Below are 16,455 nucleotides of genomic sequence, written 5' to 3' on the forward strand. Positions count from 1 at the left end.
GTCAGAGTTATTCTTTTCTATTGGACTATTCTATAGGAAACTCCCATTAGGAAAAGCCTAGATCATATGACAACTGTGTTCCAAAAATAAACAAATCAGCCCTGTGAGGTGTGTGAGCCTGTGTCGTTTATGATATTGAGTTACATTTGACTTCTGTGTTTGGAACCTTCTTTATTTTTATTTGTTTTAGGGTGACAGTTCTTATATGATGCGATCCAATATTTCCCTATGGGAATTCCAATAGAAAAATAATGTCTTGCTATCGATATTGTTTTTGATTCATTGAATAATTGAAAAGCGTGGTTCATTGTTTTTGATTTATACAGATCGACAAAATATGATTTTCTTTTACCGTGTGGTACAACAGTTTTCGCACAATAGTGTTGCAACACCCGGGAATCTTACACGGTTCTCCCACGTGAAAAGACAACCGCTTAACCGCTAAGCCAAAGTCATATCCCTATGACTCGGGGGAGATATTAGCCCATCAGGGTGAGATTGTGAGTCACTCTACTACACAATTGTTCAATCAATGATTTATTTTTATAATCGATCACGTGTTGCACCCGTCTTATGTGATTAAGCATTGATGACAGAACAGTTATTTTTGACTTACCAATCCAACGCATCAGCGAGGTGAGGATCTGCAGATACTTGGTCTTCTGGGCGCTGAAGAAGGTGAACGGGCCAAGCAGCAGAGTGAAGATGGTCTGCAGGACAGATGGACACACAAAGACGTCACGCATTCAGTAATTTACGATAGCCTAACGCATCACAATTCCGTCATGATAAGGTGGTTTTATCTGGGTCACATGAGGGAGCAGGGCCCACAAGGACGACCTTCCCTTTTCTGTCCAACCACAGAAACAAATATTATTTACCGTGGGGTTGAAGAAAATAAAAAAGCATTTCTACACAAGGTATATTAATGACAGTTCAATGTTGAAAATGAGTGGTATTCCCCTTGTACTCTGGATAAGGTTAGACGAAAATAAACACCATGGCACCTTAACAGTGGGCCTAGTGGAGGGGAGGGTGTCTTTGAAAATGAAAGTTGTCAGAACCACAGCGAGATGTTGCATTTATCGTGAGTTGCAATCAGAGGCACGACACCCCACTTGAATTCCATCAGCTCTGCACCCCCCATTTTTTTGTGTGATACTGTCATGCGATGAAGTATGGAAAAAAGATAAAGTATGAAGATGCAAGGGCGCGTGGGCACACACACACACACACACACACACACACACACACACACACACACACACACACACACACACACACACACACACACACACACACACACACACACACACACACACACACACACACACACACACACACACACACACACACACACACGCACGCACACGCACACGATAAATAGGTTTATCACGAGCGATAAATAGGTCTAGTTTGCAGCTCTGCAAATACAATCTACAACAAGATGTGGGCTTTTTTTGCACATAAAACATGTATAGAAACCATTAATCTATATATTTAAACAATGGCAATCTGTGGGGCTGTAAATCTCGTGACTCGATTCAATTATGATTCTTTCGGAAATTATTCAATGCATCACAGAGTCTCTAAATGCAACACACATTGATTCAATTAGATTATTGTGACATGACATGATTCATCAATTTCTATCCATTAATCGACTGCTTGTCCTCAGGGCTCAGTAAAAAAAAAGCAATCTCCTGTCTCCAAGTGGTGCACAATTCAGCTGCTAGACTGTTAATCAATTCAAAGAAACGCATCCATATTACACCCCGTTCTTGCTTCTCTTCGCCGTCAGGCGGCCTGCACGTTTCAGAATTGATTTTAAGATTCTGCTGATGACTTACAAAAGTGTCACAAGGCCAGACTCTTAGTTACATTTTAGATTATGCTGGTCCTCCGTGAGCCAGCCTTAGATCCTCAGATTGGGAGGGGGGGCTTTTTAGGCTAAAGCTTTTGGAGGAACTTATTTACTAAGAAATGGAAAATACTTATATATTCATGTGTAGGGTTGGGATCCTTAATGATTCACTCTTAACGTTCTGATTCCTTTAAGGATTCATATAGGGGGTTCCAAATGGACTCTGTAACTCTGAGAATGTACAAATGGCAGGTCTATTTGGTTCCATTTGTACACTCTCAGAGTTATGACCAGCGGCGCACATAACTGGTGCGCCAGTGCGCATGCGTCGTCAAAACGTTTGCTGCGCGGCAGATCAAGGGGCATGCGAGGTGCGTTTGCGTACCAACAGCTGAGACAGGAATTTAGAGAATCCTGACAACATTATTGTGCATACAGCCAGGCACTCAAAAGAGACTTAGAAATAAAACTAGTGTTGACTAATCATTACAAGTGGCTCTTATTTTGATGAAGTCAGAGCACAGAAAGTCCGTGTCAGCAAGCTACGATGACAGTTTTTGAAACTGAAAGGGAAAGTTATGCTGAGCTGTCAATGTTTGTAGTGGTTGCGCTAAAAAACGAGCACCTGCTGCTTAATGCTACAAATACACTGCGTAGCTTTGCATCTTAGTATTTGTATCTGCCTGTGTGAACGCAGCATAACGTTGTGGCAGAATAGAAACCAAACGTCCGTAGTTTCACCATACATAGGTCATTCACAGAATAGTTGACTAGTCAAAGGAGAACGGAAATAAACACACATCTGAAACAAAGCCATCATGAATTTAATTGAAACAATTTGTCAGGCTGTGTGCTGCTTTGCTGGCGAGCTGACAGTGACTTGCCATTACCACCTGTCCCCTGGCAAAGTTCAGTGCGAGCTCCAGCCAAAGCATACATTTAGCATTTCCATTACTAAAGTAATGAGTGACAAATTAAGAGAGGATAGGATTTGTAGGGGAAAGACTGCTCAATCATGGGGTTTGCTGGCTGACCCACCAGACAGAATTAATTTCAACCTGTTCGAAGACGCATCTGGAAGTAGAAAGTGCACATAACGTTCATGTCATCATGTTGTCGAGCTTGACCTACTGAGATCATGATATAATGACTAACGGGATGTGGCTGCTAACCAGGACGTCGATTTGAGCTTGTGTAGAGGTTATGTATTTCAAGCCATTCAGCTTGTTTGTCAATGTGCCCAATGGTTTTCAACAATAACTGGATAACCACCTGCCTGATGAAACTCGGTGGGAATCGATCAGTATAGCCTGTCACAATCATTACATAATTTGCTAATCACAATCATGTGAGAGAAGTTGAACCACACTTATTTTTGCATAATCGTCACAATCGTTTCAACGTTGAAACATTTTCATATATTATAAAAACATTTTCTTTATATATTTAAGTAGCTGTAAGTAATAATATCAAAATTTGAATGACATTGGTCCAAACCTTTTCTGCCTAACCAATCAGGAACTGGGCAGTCAAATGAATGCATTGTTCCTCATGTTTGAAGGCAGACTGCAGCCCCTAGAGGTGTCGCAGAGACTTTTTGGGGGGAGCGTTTAACCCATTGCTGGCTGTCTCAATACTAAAATAAATTATATTATGCCATTCAAATGTTGATATATTAGTACTTATAGGTACTTAAAGTAGTGGAAATAGCAGATCCAGAAGCTCACAACATATTGGCTATTTCCACTATTAATGTATAATGTTATTAAATATATCAGTAAATCTAAGTAAGTCAGTGTCACGGTGGCACAGTCGGTAATGCTGTTTGGTGTGAATGATCGGCATGCTGCTCCAGATTTACGTTACACTGTCCTATTCAGACATCGTCAACCTATATGCATTGGTTGCTGTGGTAATGGCATGGGTTGCGAGTGGCACTTTAAGAACAGTAATTGCGTAAATGTACTTTACTTTCCACCACTGTCTGTTTCCAACACTGCAGCTGCGTATTACATCCTTACAGCGCTTGCATTGCTTTCTTGACTTGCATGCTTGCATCATTTGAATAAAACCTGATCATAAGGCATCTAGTGTACAGTACATCAAAAACATGTAAAATCACACATAATCGCATATTACCATGAGTATTGAATTTAAATTTCCATTTTGAGCCACACTTTGCACACGTAGAAGTGGAAAATTTAAACACATGGAAGCTCTGTCATTTTATATACCGGTACATTTCAAATTGATTAATGCATGCACTACGCCTTGATAGTTTTTATCTGTCTGTTTTATGAAAGTCTGCCACAAATATTATGTTCTTCCCCGCCCTCGCCCTTTTTCTCCAAGCTTCAGATATGCTGGACATTTTCCCAGTGAGTAGCCTAACATTTAAATTAATTAGCCAATAAAAACTGATCAAGGCTGTTTAGGCTGGCAGCCTATACTGCATATTATAGGATACCATATTAAACACTCTGCTGCCAGAAGTAGCTAGAATAAATCTGTACCACAAACACATTTGTTGAGATAAATAAAACAATATACAATATCGTAAAAACACAATATAATATCGTGTGACCTTTTAAATCGTACAGTATGAATGTCACTGACCAGAGTCCCCAGGCCACTGTACGTGTGCCCCTTCCCGCATCAACACCAAATATTTGTCAAAAGCAAGTGTTGCACAAGCATTGCAAGCTTGTAAATGCATTTACTCATAATTATGCAGAATGTTGACTATTGGGGCGGTCCCAGATATAAATGGCATTAAATGGGGGTCAGTAGCCTATGTATGTCAAACTGGGCATCCTTTTCAAATGGGGTCTTGCCCTGAAAATGAATTTACAGGGCAAGACCTCACACGCAGACTTGGCCCCCAGCCTGGTACAAAATATGGCCCTTGAGGAAAATTAATTGGGGAACCCTGCATTAGTGGAATGGGCCTCAGGTCTAAATAGTTAAAGCAGTTATCCAGTGCTGGCCCTGAGGGCCAGAGTCAGTGATCCGGCATACATGCATGTGGGATGTGACCACGGCTGATGAATGTGTCCTTTTACATGGATTCTGTGTCTCTTGGGCAGGGCACATGAATCAACAGCAGCTCCTCCAACATTGTTACAATCTCACATTAGAAAACACATACCATACTAGCATACTACAATAGCCTGAGGACAGTGAGCGATGGCCAAACAGCACAACACAGCACAGCACAAAGAAGCCTCCCTTCTTTTGAAATGCATCTACTGTATCACAGTATATACCAACTTAAAAATAAGCATGTGCTGTTGTGTCTCCCCTCTATATGAACGTGATCCACCCTTAAGGAATAATTTACCCAAAAATGAGTTCCCGATTGCAGTATTTTTTTTAAACTGTGAACAAGGAACAATTTTGGGTGATGATTAAATTGCAGAAGAGAATATGTTCCATCCCAGCACGCTGTCAAACTATTTAAAAGGTTTGATCGTCATTGTGCATTTGTTTAACTGTATGTAATATGTTTTATTTTCGTTTTATTTTTATTTTTGTCATTATTATTTATTTATTTTTGTTCTGTATTTATTATTGTCAAAATATTTCATGATAAGATTTTGTTTGTATTTGTGCTGCCATGGGGATGTGGGGGGGGGGGGAAATATGTCAATTGTTTTGAAAATACTTCTTTGTACTGTAAAATAAAATCAATAAACATATCTTTAAAAACTGGTTCAAATACTACTTGGGCTAAATACTAGTCTGGGAGATGAACTGGCTGGAGGCGGCATAATATATTAACACCAGGCCACAAAGACAAACTATTATTTATAGTTATTTATAAGCAGCAAGGGTTTTCATAACGGTAGTAAATAGTAATGAGTCATTGAGCTGGATGGCATCACAGTGGCATCACAGGCCAAGCAACGAAGGGATGGCATGGCACAAAGGCCAACAGGGCCTCCCGCAGGGACAGAGCAAGGTTTTATGGAGAGAAAAAAACTAAAGGATGGATGCCATGTGCTGGAGGGGTGAGTCAAACCCAGCGAGTTGGCACAGGGAGCACCACCACACATGGGGCTGTGGCCGGAAACAATCCACCATTATAGACCTTAGCTGTGTCCATGTCAAATGAATGGAACTTGATTTGGATCAAGTGTGCCAGTGATTCCGTCCTCAGCGGAGAGATTGCTAAATTGAACGTACCGGCAGATAATCGCTTCGTCGACTGCATCAGTGTATTGGCAAATTAAGATGGCATAATTTTGGCATTCCTGTTTCTTATGGCAGATTCAGAAACCCAATTATATGAAAATAGTTGGTCATTTAATTAATAACAGTGGTGCTCCTTGAAAAACTCAAGCAACACGTTGTGAGCTTGTATTTTCGGCAAGCAACAAATTCTGTATGTATTCATTATGTCAAGTTAACATAAGTAGAGAAGGCAGAGCCAGTACATGTTTTAATGACTTTCTAGTCCTAGTGCACTCATTACTTGTTTTAACGACTTGCTAATATTTCTATATATGCAGCGTGTGCCCATGGAAATGGACCACAATGCACTCCCAAGGCGGCTATAGGCATCACAGACGCATTTCTTTCATCCTGCAGTAATGCAATGTTTTAATTCATTTTTTAATTGATCTTGTAACGTAGATGTTTGAATAAGACTTGCCCACTTTAATTGGACGCTCCATGTTAATCAGAAATAAAGTCAAGTGCTTAATGTCCTATTTTTCAGACAGATGTTCGATATTTCCGACCTTCGACCGTGATACATTTATATTTTTGGTGGGCTTGTGTCTTTGGGACAGTAAAGCAACCATCAGCTTGTTTATGTGACTGCTAGATGCTAGATAAATAGTGACGCAGACAATTGCAGCAATTAGTGTCCGAAGGCATTCCGGTAATCTGCAGTATAAAAGCACCACAATCCGGATTAAAATACTCAAACTTCAGTTCAGACCATAACGTGGCCGACTACTGGAAAGCAAGACATACTATAATGTGACTATGCAAACTCTCTAGCTACATTATCAGCATGAATGTTAAAAACATAAATGCATGAAGTGAAAGTGGTTTAGTCTGGCTCTGGGTTTTATGCTTATTTCAGCAATAGTATTAACAAAGCTAAAAGCTTTTCACAAAATAAGAACTATACTGGAAACATTGGAATGCATTTTCTTTGCATTTCCTGAAAAGCAACATGTTTGGACAAATAAGGCTTCCACCCGACAGCGACGATGTAAAAACGTTGAGCCAATTCCATTGGAATTCCAGGAAGGCATCTCCTTCCTTACACGCAAACGTGGCCATATTGACTGACACTCGGCTCCAATGAATTTATTCATTTAATACTTTGTTCAGCCTGCACCAGCAATTTAATTTCACTCGTGGCCACGAGTGGAATATTGTCGCGGTCGGGTGGAAATCGTGTATGTCCAAAACCGTTACTTTCCAGGAAACAACGTTTCAATGGATCCAATGTAGTTGTTATTCAGTCACAAGCTTTTGCTAATACGTTTCGTTGGTTCAATATTTATTTACCCCAAACACATTTTCAAAATGAGCAAAAATAGCAGATCTACAAGCTCACCACAGGTGCTGATCTATTTTCTACTTCCACGTGACACTGTTGTATTAGGAAGCAGGGCATCACTTTATGAAACTTTCAAAGTATCTGATCCTTTGAAAGTCGTGCAGGAATCCTGTATCTCCATATTATGGAGATACAGGATTCCTGCACGACTGTGAAGATAGGCTGTACATTATTGTCTACCCCCCCCCCCGACACACACACACACACACACACACACACACACACACACACACACACCAATGAATGTATTAAATTGTAAAAAAAGAAGTGAAAAAAGACACGTGAAAAGAGGCATCAATCACACGCGCATGACGAGTTAGCTGATTATTTCAGTTTCAAACTCAGCCTCTGTATATCAGCTGCTTTGCACTGCAGTCTGACAACAATAAGTACGCAAGCCTTGCCGAGCCATGAGGCCCATAGGACAGGAGCCATGAGGCCCATAGGACAGGAGCCATGAGGCCCATAGGACAGGAGCATAGGACATAGGACAGGAGCCATGAGGCCCATAGGACAGGAGCCATGAGGCCCATAGGACAGGAGCATGAGGCCCATAGGACAGGAGCCATGAGGCCCATAGGACAGGAGCCATGAGGCCCATAGGACAGGAGCCATGAGGCCCATAGGACAGGAGCCATGAGGCCCATAGGACAGGAGCCATGAGGCCCATAGGACAGGAGCCATGAGGCCCATAGGACAGGAGCCATGAGGCCCATAGGACAGGAGCCATGAGGCCCATAGGACAGGAGCCATGAGGCCCATAGGACAGGAGCCATGAGGCCCATAGGACAGGAGCCATGAGGACCATAGGACAGGAGCCATGAGGCCCATAGGACAGGAGCCATGAGGCCCATAGGACAGGAGCCACTCTCATGTTTCTCAATTTTCCCAGTCAATCATTTAATCCACGCTACGCGCCTGGTCTCAGGGCAGATACACTGAGTTGGTCTGACAACAATGGACGTCCTTAAACATCAGCCATTTCCGCACACCAGATCAATTCAGTACGATTATATAGCCAACCTGGCTGCAATCACACGCTTAAAAAAAGAGGCAATAAACGATAAGTCAGCGATGAGAAACAGTGAAGGTGACCAAGGCACTGATGGACACAAAAGATTTATTCCATTAGCTCCCTGGTACAAAGTACACAAAGTACCTTTTATATAAAGAAAAGTGGTGAAGTGGTCCTTTAATAGAGACAGCACCCGGAGGAAACCCTGAGTTGAAATGGACATAGTGGCCGAATGTGGTATTGCAGCTTGGGGCCAGCGCTGGTCCGTTGACTATCATTGCGCACGTTCATGATGACACGTGAACGCTGTTTCATACGTGAACGCGTGCAATGATAGTCAATGGCCAGAGCGTTCATGATTTAGCCCAATCCATCCCAGAATGCACTCTGTTCCTACCCGGAAGGAGGAGTGAAATTGCCTCATGCGCTTTTGAGCAATTTAATGCAAGTGGATGAAATCCGGTGCCGTCTCTATCAATATATACAGCAAAAACACAGCACTCGTCCACTCCCACGTCAGAGAAAACGCCTCTATCTCATTTCCTGCATCGTTCCACTTCCACATCCACCATGCATTGCATTTTCGACGGACCATAACACAGGAACGCTTGGAGCATTTCTTTCCCCGAACATACAGCAAACAGCTCTTGGATTATCAGCGGTCAGGGGTGTGATCGTAGTGGAGATAAATAGTATGTGACTACTTAAAAGGTAAGGAAAAAAATTAAAATTAAAATTAAAAGCTGGCAGTGGGTAGTAAGTTTAGGTATTTAATCGGGCAGTTAAGTACAGCAAATAAATAGGGTAATTCCTCCACGCCTTCCTCCCTTATACAGAGTGTGTACACGTTGTGTAGTCCTATCATCAGTCAACAGTGAGAAATGCACTCCCATCAGCTCCCCAGGGACAGTGTAGAGATCACATTAAACGAGCCATCTTTAATGTTACATCCATAGATATTCAATCACTCCACCTGAAGACGGATGACATTATCGTTTACTCCATTCAGGATAAGTGATCCTAGCGGGTGAAGTTCCACAGCATGCCCATATTATAGGAATGGGGCAGCCGCATAATATGAAATATCTAAATACTGAATCAAGGAACTTAAAAACGGTAACTGTACATTAACTGTATTAACTGTACATTGTTAAAATGACCCCCAGACGAGTTTGAAAGTGAAATAAACCTTACTTTATTGAACGTCAAAAGGAAAATAAATAGCTTTACTACAAGCTCTACACTGTTGTCCTATTAGTAAGGCATGCACGGAACAGCAGGTTCACACGGTTAAATGTAAACATTGTGCAGTGCACACGCTACCTCCCGCAGATGGTTATGTTCCTAACGAGCTCCCTGGTGGGAGAACCAGCGGTAGGCCATGGACCCCCACTGAGCACAGCCAGGCTGCATCTTCCCTGGACACAGCCAGAGGCTCATCCCTTCCATGCTGCCACTATGTAAACATTGTTTTTCCAAGGGTGGAAAGTAACTATACATTTATTCAGTACTGTACTTAAGTTGAGAAGTTCATCCGTATTTATATATATATATATGTGTGTGTGTGTGTGTGTGTGTGTGTGTGCATTCCAACTCAGTGCGACAAGCGAGACTAAACGAATTGATTCACATTATGTCGGGAACAAAAACAATGCGACGCCAACCGGGATCCACCACCACTTTCTTCTTCTTTTTTTACCGGATCACACAGCTCAGTTTTAGTGACTAATGAATATCATGCTTGCCTCCTTGGTGGAAAGCCTGGTGACGCAAGGTTAGTTTCCACTGTACAGTAGATATGTAGTATTACAATTCAATGTAAATGGCTGATGAAATCACTGCTTCCATTTGTACACTCTCAGAGTTACAGAACAGTTAGGATCCATTTAGCACCTAACTATCAATCATTGAGCTGGGGACCCCCAGGGGTCTTTAAGAGGGTTCTAAGGGGACCCCACTTTCAGAAATACCATGCTATTTGACCTCTACAGTTCAACAGCAACTGTTGAACGCAGTTGATCAATTTAGATAAATGTCACATTTACAACAGCTGGTTTGTTTCGAGAGTTTCAGTACGGATGAGTCTGTCAGATGCTAGTGCCAATACTCTCTGGCCGTGCAGCATTCTGCAGTGTTTTCACTGCATCTTTTAGTATCGCGTCAGCTCGCTTGGAACCTCAACGGACGTGATAACCAAAAAAGGGCGAGGTAGTAGGTACTACCCCAATGGAAACCCAAAAAGGCAGAGATCAGTGGTTTCCACTATTGTTCAGCTGAGACCCAAAGGCATTATGAATGAACCACTTAAGCACTGCCTAATAGTGAAAATAGCCAATCTACTAGCTCAAAATAAATGTATATGTCTTAAAGTTTTGTTGAAATGTATGGATTTTCTTTTTTTTCCCTGAAATTATTTTGAAAACCCTTTTTTTGTGTACGCAAATAACTTAAAAGATTGGTGTAAACAAGTATATTTTGAAATAATAAATTATGGGAAAAAAGAAATAGAAAAAAGAAAACTACTTGCGAAGTTGCGACCCATAAAAATGGTAAACGGTGTAGAGCCGAGTTGAGCAGGTTACCATGCATTGGGGGGGGAATTCAAGGCCTCTATAGTGAACTCAGAACACTCGAGGGGCTCGAGGTGAGGCTTAGGTATGGTGTGTGATCCCTCTAATTGTTTTCATGGTCAGCCCCCACCGTGGCGGACCGCCACACTGCCCCGTCAGCTGACAATCACGTTACGCCACTCAACGCCGCTGTTTTTGGCCTTGAACGGGGCAAGAAACCTTGTATCTCCATATCACAACCACCAAAATCACAAAATCTCACCTCTCTCTTATTTGGCACTCTGAGGACACTTTTACATGGCCTCTACAGAAAACGGCAAAGTCCTGTTGTGTTCTCACTTTTTATTTATAAGACGTCGTCTAAACGGACTCGTGCGAATGGTACTTGTTGCCGTTTTCTATGGAAACCGTTCTCGTTTAAAAGGGGCCTGAGCCTTGGAAGAAAATAGCAGAACATCTCGAATTTGGCACCCAAAGAGTTCATTGTAAAAACATCTACAAGCTCACACCATGTCGTGATGGAATGCATTGCCAGCATGCAGATGCGCCATTTTCTAAAGATTGCATTTGTAATACATTTTAGAAATATAAAAACACAAAAGACATTCTGCATAATGAGTACTTTTGCTTGTGATACTTTAAAGGTATATTCAGTGATTTCACTTAATTCAAATATCACTTATTTTTCTGTTTTGTTGTGATAATCCTCTCTACTATAGAGTGTGCTGACCATATAAGGAGTTCCTCCCTGTCCCCAATTAACCCCTGGGGGGTCAAAAAACCTTAGGTTTCGTTTTTGGCTCTCTATCCTGATTGGATGAAAGGCTTTGCCACCTAGCCAAAAACGAAACCTAAGGTTTTTTTTTGTGAAATCACTGAATATACCTTTAAGTATATTTCGATGCCAATACCTTTGTACTTTTACTCAAGTTAATTTTGAATTCCACCACTGGAGCGATATACAAGCACAATTAATATGCGTTAAGATTGGCCCCCGGTGTTTGCAAAGCGTTTGTTTTTTGCTCCTCCCTCCAGAGCCACGTGTTGCGCGGGACGCTCCATCCATCACGTCTGTGCTACATAAGTCAGCGGCGAGCCTCCATTTTCCTGTTAAGTCATTAATCAACTTTCTAGAGAGGGTCGGCCGGGGACTGTCGCAGATTGCCTGCACCGACTGACTGTGGCCCTCTTGGATTACGAGACAAAAAGCCATTCGACCTGTCCACTGTGTCCAGGACACGGCATAGGCTTAACCCATTGATCCCGGGGAAAATATCGGTGCCATTTTAGATTTTTTCCAACATAATGGTTTTCAGAAAACCGTATATACCGGGGCTCTGTGTGGTGGTGGTCCGGTATTGGAACAGCCATAATCCACCATAAGTCTCAAACTCCCCGGCCATTTATTTCTCACATTAAGCTCTGTTCAACAGATTTCACACTGAGCACATATAGGGTGGGTTTAACGCAGGCCTGAGGTAGAATCTACAAATGCCTTCTAAATCCTAACAGTTTTCTGAAAAACATGTTGCTATATCGTTGTTGTTAAGCAGAAACCTCTCATATCCATATCAATAGCAGCAGGACAATAAGCTTGTTTTGGTTACTTTTGAATTTGAATCCTGAAATGTAACAGTACTGGTACCGAGGCTAGCAGGATGTGAGAGAGAGAGAGAGCGAGAGTTCATCACAACTATACTAGTCTCTCTCTCTGTCTCTCTGTTCACTGGTGGCATGTAAAAGGGCGCTGCTGTGGCACACGATGACAAGCTGCAGCAGACTGACATTACGGTGCAGCACGGACACACGCGCGATACACCACTGTACTGATCACATGGGGGCACTTATCACCCTGGTGACCAGGCCTGCCGCCCATCGGCTGTCCATGGCAGTGTTGTCACACTCAGTCACACACAGCAAGTAACACTGATGAGCGTGCGTGCGTGCCGTGCACCTCAAGTGTTGACAATTTTTTTCTCATAAAGAGTAATAATACAATGGATGGGCTACATTAAGCATACAAATAATGGACAGCCAGACAACACTGACAAGTCTTCGTCGAGTATTGGACATGACAGTGCCTTAAACAAAGCCCCAAAAATGTCCCAGAGTACAGAAACAAGCAGCGAAAACACAGTGAGAGGGCAATGTGTTTGCGTTTCTCTGCATCACACTCACACCCAGAGGAGCTCATCATTGTGGGGCCAATTCTTTGCCTTGCTTATCAGAAGTATCACCAAAGCCCTGCAAATGCGTACAGCAGTGAAAATGTGTTTACAGATTAATTCCCGGGGCTTTGTCCAACATCTGCCCGCTCCCACTGGCTCAGATTAACGAAAACAAGAAAATAGTGTTACTATAATTAAGCAGTTGACACAGTAATTTATACATCAGATCACAGGGGACTATTGTCCAATGCAAGCACTGCGTGGATGCATTGAACAAATCAACGATTGGATGTGATGCCAGAATGTTCTTCAATTAAGCAAAGAACAAAAGTGAAGTAATTGTTTTTCGAGCCAAGGAAGAACGATTAAAAGTCAAGTGCTCTGCATCATTGGGTAATGCAAAAAAACACAACCTCAAGGCAGATGTCTCAGTGTAGTCGTGGACTCAGACATGAATTTCAATACACTTTAATTAAGACAATTACAAAGTCAGTCCTTGAGAATAATACTGTGTGTGTGTGTGTGTGTGTGTGTGTGTGTGTGTGTGTGTGTGTGTGTGTGTGTGTGTGTGTGTGTGTGTGTGTGTGTGTGTGTGTGTAATGTTTTATATATATATATATATATATCCCATTAAGACCTGAGGCCGATCCTACAAAATAAATTGTTTTGAACTTTTGAGTGGATTACCAATTTCATACACTTTCAAGATGTTTTCAAAAAATAGCAGATGGCATCCACGATTCTTTGTAAATACTACTACAAAATACTACTGTTGGTTTATAAAGTACTGATCGGTTTGAGCCTCACGTACATAACCAGTGTCCTTGACTTGAGCATTCAACTGCAGGCAAAAAGAAGTGGAGAATAAGTTGTCTGGACGCATTTCAAACACAATTAGGCTTTCAAAAATATCCATCTAAGAATGACTCTGAAGGATGCAAAGCCAGGATTATATCCATTACTCTCTCTCTGTGTGAGAGAGAGAGAGAGAGAGAGAGAGACAGACAGACAGAGAGAGAGACAGACAGACAGAGAGAGAGACAGAGAGAGAGGGAAGGGACTGACATGAGGACCGACAGTGACAGAGTAGGAACGAGGGTCTTATCTACTGCTAACAGAAGCCCTTATGTGACCAACAGCCTTTCAAAGGGACTGACCAACAGCCTTTCAAATCACCGCCGTCAGATCTCCACTCTGTCACATCTGGATGACAACTCCATGGCCGGCCAAGTGCCACGGCTCCGGTCTGCACCGGGAGGGTCTGGTGTGCACCGGGAGGATCTGGTGTGCACCGGGAGGATCTGGTCTGCACTGGGAGGATCTGGTCTGCACCGGGAGGATCTGGTGTGCACCGGGAGGATCTGGTCTGCACCGGGAAAGTCTGGTCTGCACCGGGAGGGTCTGGTGTGCACCGGGGGAATATCACTGCGTAGACATCAGTCTGGAACTTGGAAGGTTTATTTCCAAGGGGCAGTTACAAACAGATTCCAACGTCACAGCAAACAAGTCTCGCTTTGAATAGTGGGCTCTGATTGGTCACCTACAACTCTGGGGTGAGCAAAATGTAATTCAAACTGACGAGTGCCAGACTGATCCCCCCCAGGGATTTTTAGGCTAGGCAGGAAAAGCTTTTCGTAAACACAAACTTCCTCAAAAAAGTAAAAATAAATAATAATAATAATAATAATAATAATAATAATAATAAGGGTAATAATAATAATAATCTACTCGCACAGCCGCACACATACAGTGAAGTATAAGTAAAAGTATCAAAATGCACCTGACTAAAAGTACAAAAGTATAGGCTTCAAAACGTACAGTTCCATTTCACAAGATTTCAAAATGTATAAAAAGCTGAAGCAGATCTACAAGCTCACAATGTATAGCATCGCAACACATTGTGAGCTTGTAGATCGGCTATGTTCATATAGCTGATCGCCTATTTCCATGACAGTATAGGGATGAAGTGGTGAATGCATGTATCTAAATAATAATTCAGCAAATGTCTGAATGTCTGTCTGAATGTCACTGACAGAGCATTATCTCATCATTAACTGCACGAATCACTCCCACTTTTCACACAGGCATGGACCATAATTATATGGAGGTCTTAACGGAGCCCTTTTTCCCATTTGACACATTAATGATTAATAATTAATTTATTAGTCAATAACCTCGCACCTCCGTCCCCTAGCGACACCTGCATCACAGGCCACCGTTATCACCGTTACCCCACTGGCATGCTTCCTCTAGCTACCGCTGCAACACAACAAAATGTGCCCTATACAATTTGGCACCGCGTCTGTGTGTGTGTCTCCTAATACACAGCACAGCCGTTGTCGTCTATCTTCGACCGAGCCACACTATTGGCACACATATCTCCATGCAAAACAAAATCTGCACGCTCCCAGAATGAACCTAGCCTACTTTTTACCGATTTTACCGATGTCTTTCACTGTTCAAATATTGTTTTTACATCACTCCAACCCCCTCAGGCCAGGAGGCGGTGTGTGTGTGTGTGTGTGTGTGTGTGTGTGCGCGCGCGCGGACGGGAAACACTCTGCAACACGTTAAAATTCTACTTCTACTAAAGAAAGAGGCAGCGATGGAGCCATAAGTCCATATCCATACATTCGGGGACATAAATTGCGCAAAATACTTTTAAACATGACGCGGCCACGCCAGAAGGCTGCTCCTCCTAGCCATTGTGTGATAACTGCTAAGCTACATTGTCAACACGGCACTGACCAGGGTTGCCACATTGACTGAGAGGGAAACAAGCAACCAGGTCTATGAAAATCCGAAAATTAATCTACAATAAGCAACACTATTGCTGACTGTCAAAAATCATTTTCATGTCATGGACCACTAATATTCTATATATATATATATATATATATATATATATATATTTGCTGTTCATATATTCAGAACGGGTAAGGACTAGTTCTAATAACTAATAACAAATAATAGTAGTGTAAATAGTAAATAGTATAATATTTGCCTCTGAGATGTAGTGGAATAGAAGTAAAAGTATTGAAAATGGGAACTACTCAAGTAAAAATACCTCAAAGTTGTACTACAGTACAGAACTTGAATACATGCACTTAAGTTACTTTAGACCACTGCCTGTGGATCTCTCTCTCTCTCTCTCTCTCTCTCTCTCTCACACACACACACACACACACGGATATGAATAAATAATGCCGTCACCTCTCTTTCTCCAAGACCGTGACTCGCATGCGGAACAATAGGCGACA

At 42.2% G+C, this 16,455-nt stretch overlaps 1 protein-coding gene across 1 annotated transcript in view; it reads right to left on the reverse strand.

The window, feature by feature from the left end:
- The window catches only part of tmem104 (transmembrane protein 104), a 107,674-nt gene that overhangs the window by 42,270 nt on the left and 48,949 nt on the right, over nt 1-16,455 (reverse strand). Inside the window, exon 9 of the mRNA XM_080776130.1 lies at nt 617-710. Coding sequence (XP_080632256.1) covers nt 617-710 — 94 coding nt within the window. The remainder of the gene's footprint in view (nt 1-616; nt 711-16,455) is intronic.

This window comes from Protomyctophum bolini (assembly GCF_963924005.1).
Source record: "Protomyctophum bolini genome assembly, chromosome: 11".
Classification (NCBI taxonomy): domain Eukaryota; kingdom Metazoa; phylum Chordata; class Actinopteri; order Myctophiformes; family Myctophidae; genus Protomyctophum; species Protomyctophum bolini.